This window comes from Vipera ursinii (genome assembly GCF_947247035.1).
Source record: "Vipera ursinii genome assembly, chromosome: 2".
Lineage (NCBI taxonomy): Eukaryota > Metazoa > Chordata > Lepidosauria > Squamata > Viperidae > Vipera > Vipera ursinii.
In genome coordinates this window covers 276,147,371-276,163,239 of record NC_139513.1, presented here as the reverse complement: position 1 = coordinate 276,163,239, position 15,869 = coordinate 276,147,371, and the positions used below count along the sequence as shown (strand labels likewise).

Sequence of the window (15,869 nt, the reverse complement as noted above, 5' to 3'; positions counted from 1 at the left end):
ACTCTCAACAAAAATCTTATTTTTATTGGGCCAGTAAGATATTTTTTTGTTCAGTCTAGTTAATAGCTCTGTTGTTGTGGAGCAGTAGAGGAGGAGAGAACACTTAATATGTGGTGCCTAGAGGTCCTGAATGAAAGGCTATAAATAAAATAAGTATACCTTAGTGATTTAGTGAAAAATGAGTAACTAAATACTAACAAATTAAGCAAAGTAATGGATTGCGACACTAGTGTTGTAATAGTCTGACTATTTCATGATTTTCAGCATCTTTTTGTTCTGCTTTTGCTGTATGAATAATGACTTAAAAATACTGAAGTGCTGGATCTCAGAACATTGTTGGATTTGTAGTTTTTAAGGCTGTGAAATAGACTACACATTAAGGTATTCATTTATAAATATGAAATATGTAGATTTCAAAAGAGTTCAAAATCATATTAGAGACATAAAATTATTTATTTATATCCCTTATTTATTATTTTTACAAGTAAGGCACGAACATATCGAACAGATATTCTTCCTCCTATTTTCCCCACAAAACCTGTGCAGTGGGTTGGGCTGAGAGAGTGACTGGCACAAAATCACCCAACAGGTTTTCAAGACTAAGGCAGAACTTGAACTTGTGATCTCTTGCTTTCTAGCCTGGTGCCTTAACCATTGGACCAAACTGACTCTCAAGTTCGCTAGAATCACTAGAACAAAATTATTCCAGACAACAATATCAACATTAACAGAATATATAGCATCTCAGTTAACAGCTGGGTAAATACATAGGTTTAATTCTACACTTGTGGCTTCTGCCAATGATGGTTTCTTCAGAGAAATCCCTGGCAGATGTAATACCACTAAGAAGACACCTTAGCTGTTCTTGAAACCCAGACAAATGCACAAAGTACAAAGCTACTAATTACCCAGTTCCTAAAATATGATAACATTTTATACAACGCAATTGGTAGTTCTTGAACTCCTTCAGAAAAGTTGTCTGTTTCTGGTGAGTTCGTTACCTCAGTAAGTTAGTTGTAGGATTTTGCACCAGAATTAGCTTTTAGATCAATTTCAAATACAGAACTATTATAAAAGAATATTACAGTAATCCAGTTCTGAAGTTAATCCTTATATTCAGGAATTACCATATAGTTTGTAATTATGTCTATTGATAACAATAGCTTGAGGGGATTAAAAAACTAGGTTGATGTAGCTATGGTCCCTTTTATATCGGCCCCGGACTATGTGTTGAAATTTGGTTTCTAGTGATACTGTTTTCTGTCATTTTATTCCACTCTTCAAGTGGAATAGATGCAAATGTAACCAAATTATTTTCAGTAAGTTGCCCAGGGTCCTTTAAAAAACAAAACACTAAAATTCAAAGGTCAACTGCTAAGCATGGGGTTCCTGAGTTTCTAGGCAATAATTTTATCTCACCTATGCCTTTTGGAGACCTCTAAATCAGAACATGTTTTTTTTTCTTTTTTCTTTTAAAAAAACCAAAACACTCAAACTTTTACCCGTTCCCCTAAGCCAAAAATATTGCTATCCCTGATCTTGGATCAATACAGATTATACACCTATCCTTCAGAGGAAGAATAAAGCTTGTCAAGAAAGAACAGTATTCATAATGCCAGGATAAAACTTTCTCTGCGAGTCTCTGCAGTCCTGCCTAATGGTTTTTAGAGCCTCATCCAGTCCACCTTAGCGTTCAGACACTAGTCCAAGGGCTTTTCAGTTTTCAATGATTCAAATGATGTTGATTAGAGATGAGTGGCATCAACTATTACCGTATCTCAATTCTAACTCCTTATAACTCCCTCAAAAGCTTTATATAGATGTTAAAACAGTAGTGAAAAAGAATGGAACCCTGTAGAACCTCACTGCTTCATTGTCAATAGCCAGAAGTGTTCCCCCCCCCCCAAACATGGCCTTTGTAAGTATTTTTCAAAGAATATTAGTTTAATACATAAATTCCCAGTGGGTAAGGCTGATGCAGAAAGGTAACACAATCAGTGTGTTAAAAAAACACCCCACCGCCCTGTGCGCTCCCACAGAGAGGGCCTCCTCAGGGTGCCACCGCTCAAGGAATGTCGGCTGGTGGCCCCCAGGGGGAGGGCATTCTCAGTGGGTGCGCCAGCCCTCTGGAACTGCTTACCAACTGAAATCCGGATGGCCCCCGACCTCCGCACCTTCCGGCGCGACTTAAAGACTTACCTGTTCCAGCAGTCCGGCCTGGCCTGATAGCTCTAATTGGGGTCCCAGTTTGTTTTGATTATTGTTTTTCAGTACTGTTTCATTATGTTTACCTACCTTACTCTATACACCGCCCCGAGTCCCTCGGGAGAAGGGCGGTTTATAAAAACAAACAAACAAACAAATAAATAAATAAAAACACCGAAATATGGACAGTCAATCTTACTTAGTTGTAAAAATTCTAATCTTGTAAATATGGTAGTTATTTATAGATTAGTTGAAAAAAATCATCATTGCTCTTTTAAAAATTGTGAAATTACATTTTTAAACAAATTAGTCAATCTTTATCTTATAGATGTGTGTTATTAAATGCTATTTTTAACAGATACAATTTTTAGAATAATGGAAAATTAAGAGTAGCAATATTATTTCTTTATCAAGTGTTTAATTAACAGGAGAGTTAATAATGGTGAGACTGCTGCTTCAAATTTGAGAACCTGCTGTATGAAAGATGAAAGCAACTGTGCTCTATTGCAGATAATTTAAATATAGGGATTTCTCAACTTATGACCGTTCAAAGTTACAAGTGACTTAAACTATTTATGATCTGTCCTCAATGTTTTAACATTCTGGTGCTTGGCAACCAGCTCACATTTATGACAGTTGCAGTGTTTCGTGGTCACGTATCCACAATTTGCAAATTTTTTGTTAGTTTCCAGCAAAAATCACCAATTTGGGAGAATGGATTTGCTTAACTATCACACTGTTTGCCTAACGACTGTGGAGATTCATTTTATCACGGTGGTAGAAATGGCCGCAAAACCATGTCTGGTCTGATAATGTCCCAACTTATGACTGCAACAATTTGTGACCAAAATTCCAGGCTCCTGTATATTTTATTCCATGCTATAGACCATGAAGGAGAAGAAACCATTTCCATCTCAGAAAAATGCACTTTGTAGTCCCTGCACATTAATTATCTTTTATGAGTGTCCTAATTCATAGCTTGCATGCTTGATAATATACTCATGGGTTCCTATAACTTTTGTTTTCTGTATCTTACATCAGAGAATTGAAAGATAATCTTGGCAGTGATGATCCAGAGGGAGATATACCAATCTTGCTGCAGGCTGTCCTGGCAAGGAATCCTAATGTTTTCAGGGAAAAAAGTATGCAGAACAGATACGGGGTACAAAGTGGTGAGAGTTTTTATTCATTTCACTATATTTTCTAAAGAAAATAACAGTCAACTTTGTTGCCTTTCTATTGTGATAGCATGAATGAATTTTAGATATAATTTCAAATGTGTTGGTTTATAATACATGAGATGTGTGTCCTAGCCATTTCAGTCTAGGATTTTTTTGGGGAAAAATCTTATTCAGACTAATAGCAGAATAATATTGTACTACTCCTAGAAAAAGTCACTTTGGCATGGACTTAAATGTTGAAATCTACATTTAAATAACCCATGACCCATAGGTTCAGAGATATTTCTTTACCTGATTCCTTAGCACCTTCAACAATTGTAGCAGTTCTAATGTACTCCCTTCACTGGAAGAGTTCCTAAAAATTCAGGGAGATATTTAGAGATGTATCTGCCTTGAAAGTAGCCCATATTAAACATCAGGAGATGTCCACATGAAATATTATGTGATATTTTATATTATGTCGTAGAATGCTTTCTGGTAATTTTTATGTCAATATGTTTTATAAAATTTGCTAAATTTCAATTCAGTGGGAGTCACGGCTCCCAGATTTTGGGTAAGGTATTTCAGATGGATAAATTAGCCCATTTGAGGTACCTGGTTCAAAATGTTTTGGTCTGTGATATACTGCTTCACCCAGTTAAAGTTTATGGACATGAGAGTTTTAATAGTATATAGATAGTATTTAACTATGGCTTATTGTGAAAACTAAATGGAAAGCACAAAGATGGAAAGATTGAGTACTACTCATAATGGAGGAATGGAAAATACAATATCTACACATATTGCTGACTGGAAGTCCTTTAGACTTTTTTTTGCAAGAAACAGAAAAACATGAACTTATGAGTTATGGTTTTGATTATTAGACTGAATAGATTATACAAAAAATAGTTATGTTGTAATCATAGAGCAAGACATAACTTTATAATTGTATTATAACTGCTGTAAAGAAAATCAAAAGCTACTTCTGTGTATATTTTTCTTTTAACTCTGATTTCTTTTTTTCTTTTTCTCACCCTATATTAATTTCTATTAGTTTTTTTTCTTTTTTAAAGTTTATATATGTATATCTCTCTCTCTCCATATATATATATCACATAGTACACACACATATAGTATATATAGTACATACATAGTACATACATATATAGCACGCGCACACACACACACACACACACACAGAAGATATATATGTATAAAATAAAGTTAAATGGACAGATAGATCCACTAGTCTATTTCTGTAATTCCCTGCTATTTGGAAAAAAGAATTCTAAGAATTCTCTTTCAAAATTCTGATAGTATACTATGGGTATCCTAGAGGAGAGATACATATTGTAGAAAATGAGTCATGCAGTTGCTAGAATTATGTATGTATGATCCTGTATGTTCATAAGAATTTGGTCTGCTGTCATTGTACGTGCTGACCATACTTGCACCAATTTTTTCATAATTGTATTTAAATTGTGTTAAAAAGCTAGCAAATTGGGAGATAATTCAGAACATTCTTCTTCTTCTTCTTTTTTTTTTTTAGGAATGATGATGCCACAGTACAAACTTTCTCAGAATTCCATGCATGGTAGTCCTGCATCTTCCAATTATCAACAAACCACTATCTCTCATAGTCCTTCAAGGTATACAACTTATCATGTTTTCAGATTTTGAAGTATGATTCTTTGGGTCTCTAACAAAAATATTTAATTTGTTTTGATTTGATTTATACTTCCCTAAAATCATGATACAATAATTGGGATGGACCTTCAATACTTTTAGCAATGCAGGGAAAATATTACATTTCTAGCATTTTTAAAGCTTTGCCTTTATATGATAGAAAAAAGAATAATAGTGGAAAAAAGTACATGTAGTCCTCAACTTACAATAATTCGCTTAGTGACCATTCAAAGTTACAATGGTACTGAAAAAAGTGACTTACGACCATTTTTCACACTTACAACTGTGGCAGCATCCCCATGGTCACGTGTTTTACATTCGGATGCTTAGTAACTGGTTCATATTTATGATGGTTGCAGTGTCCTGTGGTCACGTGATCACCTTTTGCAACCTTCTGGCAAGCAAAGTCAATGGAAAAGCCAGATTCTCTTAACCGTGTTGCTAATTTAACAATTGCAGTGTTCACTTAACAAATGTGGCAAGAAAAGTTGTAAAATGGGACAAAATTCACTTAACAAATTTCTTACTTAGCAACATAAATTTGAAGCTCAATTGCAGTCGTACAATGAGGACTACCTATAAATCATCATTGTTTAGAGATAGAAAGCTTTATACACAAACACACCTACGCATATGAGGAGTTACACAATAGTATCAATAAAGGATTATCAGATTTCTTTGTGATTGTCCATACATAATCTATATTTGTAAGTAACCTGATTATAAATCATATGTGTTATCAGGCTTGAAACCCCTGAGTAATTAGAACCATACATTTTATCTTTTAAATGTTGAAAGACTAATCTCTTAGTAATAATGATGGCACAGAGAATTTTTTGTCGTTGTTCAGCTTTGTCCCTGTGATAGGTATGTAATTAAAATGATTGTCCAAAATTATTAGTATGAAAGTTAAATTAATAATATAATTCTTCCCTGAATATAATAACTGTAGGATATTTTTTTAAAAAATATTTTTGAAGTGTACCTTCATTGGATTGCCAGCAGCAAAATGATTTATACACTTTTTTCTTTTACAAAATGAAATAGGTCCTAAGTCTGATCTTTTAAAAAATAAAGTAGACTCTATTAGTTACTGAAATTTATACCCACATTAAGTTTCCCACTATTCAGTCAGTGGGATCTCATTACTTATTCCATTCAATCTGTAAAATGTGCATGTCAGATTGATTTATCAATGACAAGTATTTGTAACGTGTTATTAGAGTTATATAAATGCATTTACTAGTAAAAGGCAAAAGATTTACCGGTATGCAATCTGAAGAGAAACCAGAATAGGGAATATGCTAGAGTTGAAAGTTTTTAAAAAAGAAGTAATGCATTTTATGATCAAGCAGAAATGCAGTTTTCTAGACAGAAAATTTCTGCAAGCTTAACAATTTAACTATTATGCCTGTTTTCTCTATACACTCCAGAAAGGTTCATAACAAATATTAGTGAGTAAATTTGGATTCATACTGACATTGGATTTCCTGTTTTACATTCTGTTCTGAAGTGTGCGAATAATTGTGGTACAACAATGTGATCTTATAAATTACCAAATTAAAATGCTACATATTTCTATCACTAAGTTGCTTTGTTGTTTAGTTCTCTGTTGTTCATATTGTTTGACTGATTTACCAAGGATGAGAATATTGATAAATGGTGGCTTGGATTCAGAGAATCAAGAAGAGTTACAGAAATACAAAGAAATGACTCCTTGTATCATGTGTGATGTTGAATCACAGTACAATTGAAATATGATGTTTAAAGATAAAAGCTGTCATAAAATTTAAGATAAGTACAATATGGTCTTGAGAAAGGATTTTCATATAATAAAAATTCTGAATTGGGATCACCTTCTTTGGAGGCAACAAAATTAATCCTAAATAATGAGATATTTCAGTATGTGTTATTTTAAAATAATAAAATTTTTGTCAGCTTTTGCTGATCAGCATTCTATGAGCTGAGAAAGCCTTTTGCTACTCCAAATTCAAGCTAATATTCGCAGTTATATCGACTTGTGCCACCCAGTCAAACAGGGAAAGAATGCTGCGTATTTTGTTGGTAGAGGAATTTCAACTGGTGGGATCTAGAAGAAGGACCTTCTCTGCTATTGCCCTTGCCTTTGAAATAGTTTATCCTCAGAGATGAAGCCAGTCTTCATCCTTTTGGTTTTCTGGAAGAGTGTAAAGACCTGGCTCTTCCCATCAGCATGGAGGTCTAAGTATGATGCAACCCAGGGAATGGTTGGTGACTTGTGGGTACTCCATCTGCCTTGTCAACAATCTAGCTTTTTGATATTTTAACTTGTAAGTTTTAATTTTGTCCTTAACACTGTTTTTAATCTAATTTTTTTACTCATGTGTTTATATTGTTCTGTGTTATAAACTGCTCCTTGTAGATAAGATGAACAGTGTAGAAATTTAACAAAGTAATAAAAAGTAATATAGTAATTAAATAATTAGAGAGACATTATGTTTATATCCGTGCTCTTACATTATTTCTTTGGATTTTATTTGCAGTCGATTTGTGCCACCACAGTCAAGTTCTGGTAATAGATTCATGGCACCACAAAACAGTCCAGTGCCTAGTCCATATGCTCCTCAGAGCCCTGCAGGATATTTGCCATATTCACATCCTCCAAGTTACACGCCTCACCCACAGATGCAACAAGGTATTTTTCTTTTCACAACATGCCAAATTGTATTATCTCCACTTAATTAAAAGAATAATGCCTTGATTAAGTTAATAGTTTTAATAGTGCCATTTGTTAAAAAGTTGGATTTTGTGTGAGAGAAGTAATGGATAACGTGTTGAGTAACTTTTGCTGTGCTCATTTTGGCACCTGCCTTATTCAGTTCTATCATGCAGTCATGACAATTATTAAAATGGGAATCCTGACTCAAGAATAATAAAATTTTAACTGGCTCATCTTAGTCAATAAAGATGTCCAACCTGGTAGTTATTTCCATTCCTTCATTCTGAAATACTTTATTCAATATAGTGTACTATTTCCATCACAGTGTTGGAAAGGATATATTCAGATCATGGCTGACATTATTGTTGGTTGCAGTCAGCCAGAAGTTTAGAGTAGGTTTGGCATTTTTATCTACCTATCAATTCCTTCCCAAGGACCTAGGATAAGCAGATGTTATTTGATGGTGTTAAAAGTATTGCAGAATGTAAGCTGTTCCAAGTTTTAATTATATCATAGTTGGGTGCACTGTGACCTAAAATTTAGACTGGATGATGAAGATCATGATGATCATGATGATCATCCTTGGTGGAGCAGTGGGCTAATGCCTCCTTAAGTAACACCAGCTGCCTGCAATTAGTGCAGGTTCGCATCCCACCAGGCTCAAGGTTGACTCAGACTTCCATCCTTCCGAGGTAGGTAAAATGAGGACCCAGATTGTTGGGGGCAATAAGCTGACTTTGTAATAATGCCGCTGGGGTGTGTGTGAAAGCCCTAATAAGCAGGCATATACATAGAATGAAGGCTACTGCTAAGTTTGTAAGCCGCCCTGAGTCTTCGGAGAAGGGCGGGATATAAATGGAATTAAAATAAATAAAATAAAATAAATAAATGATTGCTTTTAGGAATGGTCTGCTGTTGTCTTCCTAGGTCTCAGGGAGTGATTAGCCGAAGCTGACCTTGTGCCTAAGGTAGAACTTGGGGACTCCGAGTGTCTTGCCCAGTGCCTTAGCAATTACATCAGTGCTTCCCAAATTTTCTTCTTCATCACTCAAAATTGCTTATCAGAAAGTCATATCATTCAAGGATAGGTTGTAAGCACCTTCATAACTTTGAATGGTCGCTGAGTGAACGGATGCAACTCAAGGATTATCTGTATTATAAAAACAGTAACAAATTATCATTGGTAACTTTATCAATTTTCATCTTAGAGATTTTCAGCTATATTTTAATACACCCTGAAAACTTTAAGTCAATTTAAATGTCCCTCTTGTGATGGGTAATGGTTTGTGTATTGTTACCCAAAGTAAAACCACTTTTACCCAATTTTAGGTAATTTACCCCAATTTTGTAAACATTGCATTACACCATACTGGTTCTTGAGGCTGAGATTATTGTTTAGAAATCTTTAATATAAAATTCAGGATCATCTAAATATAGTTTGTTTGTTATCCAGTGGATACTAAATTTCCTGCTCATGAAACCTCATGAATTTCAGCTCAGTTTACATTTCTAAGTGTGACATGAGGAAAATTCATATATAGGTTAAATTTAGGGATGTGCTAAATTTTCCATGTACGAATCATTCTTTGTTTCATTTTCCACTTGAAGTATAGAAACATTATTATTTGAATTATGCTTGGTGTAACACTATCAAATTACATACTTGCCTTTTCTCCTGGATACAGTTTTTCTTTTTTCTCAAATGGTGTCTTCTTTCTTTCTTTCTTTCTTTCTTTCTTTCTTTCTTTCTTTCTTTCTTTCTTTCTTTCTTTCTTTCTTTCTTTCTTTCTTTCTTTCTTTCTTTCTTTCTTTCTTTCTTTCTTTCTTTCTTGACAGCCCCCAACCCCCCCCCCCCAAAAAAAATTGTCCTGGGCTCCATAGAGTCACAGGGCTTTAGAAACTTGTTGAACATTTGAAAAGTAGAGGCCATATGTATCTCTAGGGATGTTGTTCAGTAGGCTTGGGCCACAACAGAGAAAGCATTCCTTCTTACTCCTGCAAACATTTAATACAAAGAGCCTGGACTTTACTCACCCAAAAGAAATGATCAGTGACAAATGGTCTTGCAAATGCCAGACCCCATACTATGAAGGGCTTTATAGCAGATAACCATGGGGGAATTGTATCTGGAAGTTGACTAGTAACCAATGTAGGCATGACACATGGCTATAACAAAAGGGCTAGTTTGCTTTTGTTTCCTAACAAGTTCTCATCAAAATCAATCATTGTTTAGGTCAGCAAAGTGACCTACTTAGGTCCTTTGTGGTGTTTAGATCAGCCAAAGGACCTACTTAGGTCCTTTGTGGTGGCCACCGTACAAGGCAGCTCCTTATACAGCACATGGCACTAGTTCAGCCAAGTGGTGATGAGGTCACAAGTCATTCCAGATTCTTTCTGTTCCAGGTAAGGCTGAAATTGGCATACCAGTTGAATCTGGGGGAAAGATCTTCTGGCCACAGTCTTCTGTCTTCTCCAGCACAATCCTAGAGGGTTCTGACTAGCTGCTTAATATCTTAAAAAAGAGACACATTCTTAATGTCATGGTTCCGACAGATGAAACTCTTTGAGGCATTGTTTAATAATAATAATAATAATAATAATAATAATAATAATAATAATAATAATAATAATAACAACAACAACAACAACAACAACAACAATAATAATTAGTTGGAAGGGACCTTGGAGGTCATTTAGTCCAACCCCCTGCTCAGGCAGGAAATCCTATACCATTTCAGGCAAATGGCTGTCCAGTTTCTTCCTAAAAACTTCCAGTGTTGGAGCATTCACCACTTCTGGAGGCAGGTTTACCTTAAAGAATCTTTTATTCTAAAAACAAAGTATCGGCACTACATAAAAGGTAAAGGTTCCCCCGCACATGGGTGCTAGTCGTTTCCGACTCACTACATAGTTAAAGCCAAAAACTGAATTTCCCTCCCCTGGGCACAAAGAAGCAAAACACAGTTCCCTCCTCCAATTAACAGTTACAAATCACATTCCCCAATTAGCTTGAAGCTTGGGCTTTCTCCCCAGCTCTCCAGCCCACCAAATCTTTATCAGTTCTGGGCGCAATAACCTTGATTCCCACGGCTGAGTTATTGTTGTTATGACTAACTGGACTCTCATCCACATCCCCCCTCCCAGCATCATCTAACTCTAAAAGCTTTCCATCTGTTGTCAAAGCAAGAACATCCGATGTTAGCAGCGTTGACACTTAGCCTTAAATTTGGGTGACAGTGTTGAGTCCTCATGACTGCCTAGACTAGTCTCTGTGTATTCTTGGCAAGATATTCAGAAGTAGTTTGCTACTGCCTTCTTACTAGTACTGAGAAAGTGGCTGGCCCAGGGTCACCCAGCTGGTTTCATGCCTAAGGCAGTACTAGAAGCTATGTTTTCCTGGTTTCTAGCCTGGTGCTTAACCCTACAGCAAACTGACTCTTTAGTCTTAAGTTATTGCTTACCATGAAATTTTCTGTTGCTTACCTCTTTCAGAGTTATCTAAACAAAAATGAGTATAATATTATAACCTAAGATATCTTAAATTATAATATTATACTCATTTTTGTTTTTGTTGTTCTCCAAACCACTGCCATATATTTTCATCCACTGAATTAATTTTTTCTGCATTCTTAACCAGTTCAAGTGTAAATTCATTCTTGCTTGGCCATAGGATGAAATTGTGGTTAGAAATATTAGGCTATGGGAAAAAATTGTGGTTAGAAATATTAGCCCTATACAGAAATCTTAGTTATACCACTTTTATGTTACTGACTACATAAATGTGAAAGGGATTAGCAATCCATCACATCATACCAAAGGAAAAATGTGCAGTAACTAGTGTTTTGTAAAATAATCTATCCTTGCAAATCAGAGTAATTATTGTGGGAATCCAACTGTGTCTGGTATGACTTTGTAACTTATTTCATGTTCACATATTGACTTCATGTTTGACTATTAGACTTTCTAAAGTACAAAATTTCTTATATGGATTTTGAAGTTATGAGGAGAACATTATTCTTTTTAATTTTGAAAAGAATAAAAGTGTATAATACTTATTCTTAGTATTTTCTACAAAGAAGGCAATGGGATTTTTCCAATAGATATTTTGCCAAATACCAATGGTTTTTTAAGGCCTTCACACCTTTAAATATAATGCATGTAGGCTAAAATAGTGCAATTTATATTCTCTTTGGAATATACCGTATTTTTGGACCATAAGATGCACCTGACCATAAGACGCACCCAGTTTTTAGAGCAGGAAAACAAGAAAAAAATATTCTGAACCAAATAGTACCGGTATACTAAAATATTTATTATAATAAAGCAAAATACCGTAATGTTTAACAGCGTAAACTCAACAGTGGTGTTAAGAACCATCATCATTTCCATTAACAAATGAGGAAAGACTTAGAGGCTCAAGCACTTTTCTAGTTTCCTGGAAACCCTAAAAACTCATCATCACTAGTGTCAGAATTTATGAAGCTCTGTTGCTCACAATCACCTATATCGCTTTCTTCGCGATCTTCATATATGACATTATCTTCAGTTCCATCTAAGGCATTGCGAATGCCACATTTTTTGAGAGAGAGAGTGAAAGGAAGGAAGGAAGGAAGAAAGAAAGGGAGGGAGAGAGAGAGAGCGAGAGAGAGAGAGAGAGAAAGAGAAAGAGAGTGAGTGAAAGGAAGGAAGAAAAGGAAGGAAGGAAGAGAGAGAGTGAAAGGAAGGAAGGAAGAGAGAGAGTAAAAGGAAGGAAGGAAGAAAGAAAGGAAGGAAGAGAGTGGAAGGAAGGAAGAGAGAGAGAGAGTGGAAGGAAGGAAGGAAGGAAGGGAGAGAGTGAAAGGAAGAAAGAAAGAAAAGAAAGGAAGAAAGAAAGAAAGAAAGAAAGAAAGAAAGAAAGAAAGAAAGAAAGAAAGAAAGAAAGAAAGAAAGAAAGAATGAATCCGTCCTGCTCTTTTCCGCTGGGAGCCCGCAAATGTGTGTATTACTGGTAGCTCTCCTCGAACGCACACTTATCCCGTGGCACGAGAACAACCCTCACGATTCTTTCTCTACACACCCTGCCCTCGCCACATCGGGAACCTGCATTTCTATTGGCTGAACGGCAGCTCAGCGTGCCGGCTTCCCCACCCTCACCTTCCACCCAGTGGGTTGCGTGTCTCAGTGCACATGTATACGCAGCAGGGCTGCGTTGAGAGCCAAGGAAGGAGGAGAGGTGAGGAATGTGGGGGGGGCGAAGTGCTCGGGGGGGGAAAGAAAAGATGCATTAGAAACAAAGAACTTATTTGCCGTCCTTCCCCCACCCCGCCAGGATGAGAAGCTGCTTTCTTGCAGGGGTTTTGAACGCACTTCAGCTGCTGGCCAAAATTTAAGGTACCAATAGTTTCTTTTCCCTGAATAGGTTTTCTAAGACGCCAAAGCAATTTCAAACAATTATTACTCTTGCAAATGGGAAATCACTTCCGATAAACTTCGCCGAGAAACCTGCAGGGATAACTCCTCACGGCTTTGCTGGGGCAAGTCGCCCGGAGAATTATTGGGATTTGGCCTATGAGGTTTAGTTTAGCAAAAACTATTTCTTTAGTGGTGAAGTAAAAGGAAGAAAATGGGTGCGCACAGGGAGCGGCGGAGAATTCCGCATCTTCATTCAATCACATCTCTCCAATGGAGCTGATGGATGGCGTTGACTGGGAGACAAGAGTTTTCGCTTACCTTTGGACCATAAGACGCACCTCGTTTTCTCCCCCACTTTTTTGGGGGGAAAAGTGCTTCTTATGGTCTGAAAAATACGGTACATATTATGAAACCAGTGCATAATAGGCTGTGCATAATAGGCTGACATGTAAGTTGTATCGTTCAGAGTGGAAATCAGATAGGCCTGTAAGTTAGAATGGAAACCACAAAAACAGTGAGGTCTAATATTATGTAGTGTGCTTGCAGATCTATTAAAAATGCTTATATGTGTGTTTGTATAATCTTACTTTCAGCTTCAGTATCCAGCCCTATTGTCTCGAGTGGGATGAGGAATATACATGAAAATAAGATTACAAGTCAGTTGGGCAGCTCAACCAATCACCATCCTGATAATTCAAGACATGGCTCTAGTGAAGACTACCTACACATGGTGCACAGAATAAGCAGCGAAGTAAGAAATATTTATGTTAGCCTTTAGTTTTTCTACCTCTTAATACAGGTTAATCACTAGGTAAGTGTTATAAACAAGAAATAATTGTTTTCAGAATTAAATATGTGATTTATCTTTATGAAATTAAGAGTTAAGCTTTTGCTTTTGTTCTGTCCCATTTTATAAAATTAGTCGACTAAAAGTGATGAGTAATAATGGCCTTGCTACTATTTGTTCTATTAAGCATTGTATTCAGATAGAAAATAATGAATCTTAGTCTGATGTTTCTTTGTTCCTATATTATTTAAATATAAACATTCTACTGTATGATAACCTGAATTCTTATTTCTCTATGCATGTTCAGTAATGTTTATGCACACTTTGATCTTGTTGATTGTCTTTTCATTGGGAGACAGCTTATAATTGATTTTGTTGTGCTTCATCAGCTATGTAAAAGCTTGGTTTAAAGTTTTCTATGGTACTTTTCTGAAGGGACACGGTGGCTCAGTGGGTTAGAACGCTGAGCTTGTCGATCAGAAGGTCGGCAGTTTGGCAGGTCGAATCCCGAGTGAGCGCCTGTTTCTCGTCCCAGCTTCTGCCAACCTAGCAGTTCGAAAGCACATAAAAATGCAAGTAGAAAAATAGGGACCACTACAGTGGGAAGGTAACAGCGTTCCATGCGCCTTTGGCGTCTAGTCATGCCAGCCACATGACCACAGAGACGTCCTCAGACAAATGCTGGCTCTTCGGCTTTGAAACGGAGATGAGCACCGGCCCCTAGAGTCGGAAACGACTAGCACGCATGTGCGGGGGAACCTTTACCTTTTTTTATTATGGTACTTTTCTAACTATAGTCCTAAGTTATCACTAATAACTGTTTCAATCTTTGGATGATATAAAAGAAAATGTGGTCAGTAGGTCTTGTGATGGGTCAAGTGTGGATGTGTCAAGTGAGGGTCTTGTTATGGTTCTTGTGATGGGTCAGGTATGAGTCATCAGTGAGAGTTGTGATGGGGAGGTTACATCAGGTCAGGGTCATTGGGAGGTGAAGTGCTGGTTGTAGGGGCTTGTGTGGGTTGGTTGAAGTTGGTGCTGTCTCTGGTTGGTTGTGTGTGGTTGATTTGGATTCTGAGGGGTTCGTGGGCTGGTTGTAGGTCAATGTGTTGGTTGATGGAATTGTTTGTGGAGTGCCAGGCTTCAATGAACTTACAAGCGTGGCGGGTGATAGCGTGACTGATAATTTTTGTGTTGCTCCAATTGAACTGACGCTGTTTGGTATTGGTGTGGGTAGAGATTAAGGATTTGGGATCGTGGCATTTGACTGGCAGCCGGTGTTTGTGGATCCTGGTTTTTAATTGATAAGATGTTTGTCCAGGTAGAATTGGTTGCAATTGTTACAGTTGATTTTGTAGATTACATTGTTTCTTTCATCCTTCTGTATCTTGTCTTTGGTTCTGGATAATTCCTGGCAGAGTGTGACTGTGGGTTGTGGGCTATTGCTATTCCTAGGGGTTGAAGAATTCTGGCTGTCATTTCTGACACACCTTTTGCGTATGGTAGGGTTAGTTTTTTTATTACAAGTTTTATTGATTTTTTAATATTTACATATACATGTACTTGTGAAGCAATATGGTGGTTGGGTAGTCAAAATAACAAATAACAAGTTGTAAATAGTTCAGGTTACATCAACAGGGATTCCCTCTCTGATTCCCTTAGTTATCACATAGTCAAAATAGTCAAGTTAATACACTTCTAGTTGTACCTAGTCAATTAACAAAATTTTCAATATATTTTTACTAATACATATCAATATCCTGTTTTTAAATTTTATCTAATTGCAATAGAATATTCTAGAATAGCCTATAGTATACAAAAGGAAGCTTAATTTTGGGTAGCCCACAATTCCCTATTTCAATAAAGAATAATTCTCTTGTCTACAAAACTTACATTGTTCGTTACAAAACATTCTTATGTTTTACTGTTAAAGTCTAGTTTTCAT

The 15,869-nt window shown here is 36.4% G+C and overlaps 1 protein-coding gene across 2 annotated transcripts in view; it reads left to right on the top strand.

Annotated features, from left to right (window-relative positions):
* Nucleotides 1–15,869, top strand: part of NIPBL (NIPBL cohesin loading factor) — a 169,246-nt gene that overhangs the window by 61,232 nt on the left and 92,145 nt on the right. For both annotated transcript variants that reach the window (XM_083354590.1, XM_083354591.1), the window contains exons 4-7: nucleotides 3,247–3,377; nucleotides 4,915–5,014; nucleotides 7,574–7,725; nucleotides 13,734–13,891. In XM_083354590.1, coding sequence (XP_083210716.1) covers nucleotides 3,247–3,377; nucleotides 4,915–5,014; nucleotides 7,574–7,725; nucleotides 13,734–13,891 — 541 coding nt within the window. The remainder of the gene's footprint in view (nucleotides 1–3,246; nucleotides 3,378–4,914; nucleotides 5,015–7,573; nucleotides 7,726–13,733; nucleotides 13,892–15,869) is intronic.